This window comes from Empidonax traillii, unplaced genomic scaffold, assembly GCF_003031625.1.
Source record: "Empidonax traillii isolate 1590-97213 ecotype Southwest subspecies unplaced genomic scaffold, ASM303162v1 scaffold3107:size18789, whole genome shotgun sequence".
Classification (NCBI taxonomy): domain Eukaryota; kingdom Metazoa; phylum Chordata; class Aves; order Passeriformes; family Tyrannidae; genus Empidonax; species Empidonax traillii.
Window position 1 is genome coordinate 1 of NW_020958300.1, and position 1,407 is coordinate 1,407.

At 59.5% G+C, this 1,407-nt stretch overlaps 1 protein-coding gene across 1 annotated transcript in view; it reads right to left on the bottom strand.

The window, feature by feature from the left end:
• Positions 1 to 180: 180 nt before the first annotated feature.
• LOC114072389 (synaptophysin-like protein 2) overlaps positions 181 to 1,407 on the bottom strand; it is a gene marked incomplete at its 3' end in the record, with an annotated part of 7,473 nt that continues 6,246 nt past the window's right edge. Inside the window, 1 exon segment of the mRNA XM_027910291.1 lies at positions 181 to 372. Coding sequence (XP_027766092.1) covers positions 181 to 372 — 192 coding nt within the window.

The window sequence follows — 1,407 nt, forward strand, 5'->3', positions numbered from 1 at the left end:
CCCTATATCCCACACACACCCTATATCCCATACACACCCTATATCCCCTAAATTCACACCCCCCACACACCCCGTGTGCCCTGGGCACCCCTCACGCCCCCTGTACCCCATGTCCCACATGCACCCCATGTCCTCCCATCCCCGAATGAACCCCCCACAGACCCCACAGACCCCACTCACCACGGAGATGTTGGCCAGCCCCATGGCGGGCGTGGGGCCCGGCCCGCACTGCACCCCCTGGTCCTGGCACACGCCCATCGCCCCCAGCAGCGCCCCGGGACGCGTCGCCGCCTTCACATCGCTCAGCCCCTTCCCCCAGGCGGCCGCCGCCACCAGCCAGAAGAAGGCGAAGCACACGGTGACACAGAAATCCTGCGGGGACAACGGAATGCCGCGGGAATGCCGCGGGAATGCCGCGGGAAGGGGGGAAATGAGGGAACTGGGGAGTCACAGAATCAGGGAATCATGGAATCAGGGAATCACAGAATCAGAGAGTCAGGGAATCAGATAATCCCAGATTCAGAGGATCAGGGAATCAGAGAATCACAGAATTAGAGAGTCAAGGAATCAGGGAATCAGGGAATCATAAAATCAGGGATTCAAAGTGTCATGGAATCAGGGAATCACAGAATCAGGGACTCAAGGAGTCAGAGAATCAGGGAATCCCAGATTCAGAGGATCGAGGAATCAGGGAATCATGGAATCAGGGAATCATGGAATCAGGGAATCATGGAATCAGGGAGTCAGGGAATCAGAGAATCATGGAATCAGCCAGGCTGGGAAAGCCGTGCCTCAAGCTGTGCCAGGGGAGGTTTGGGTTGGATATTGGGAAGGAATCCTTTCCAGAGGGAGTGCTCAGCCATTGGGATGGGCTGCCCAGGGAGGGGGTGGATTCCCCGTCCCTGGAGGTGTTTAAGGACAGGCTGGATGTGACATCAGTGCCACAGGCTGGGTGACAGGGCGGGGTTGGATCAGGGGTTGGACGGGATGATCTCCGAGGTCACGGAATCAGAGAATCAGCCGGGCTGGGAAAGACCTCGGAGAGTCTGTTCTGGGATTATCGATGATTCCAGTCCCCTGGGATGGGCATGGAGGGAATGATCACCCCAGGCTGGGGTGATTCCCAGGGATGGAGGGAACATCCAGGCTGGGGTGTTCCCCCGGGAACAGGGATGGATGGAACAAGCAGAGCCCACCAACCCCCCCCAGGAGGGGCTGGGGGTGTCACAGCCCGCGTGGCCCCGGTCCCTGAGTGGGAGACACGAGCTCCTCCCTGCGGGAACTGCCGGGCTTGACGCTTTTCCCTGGAAAACTCATCCCTCCCCGCACAGCCTGGGACCTCCCCAGGGCACCGTTCCCCTCTTACCCCGAAGGGGAGCTTGGTGTTGTTGGAGTAGAGGGAATGGA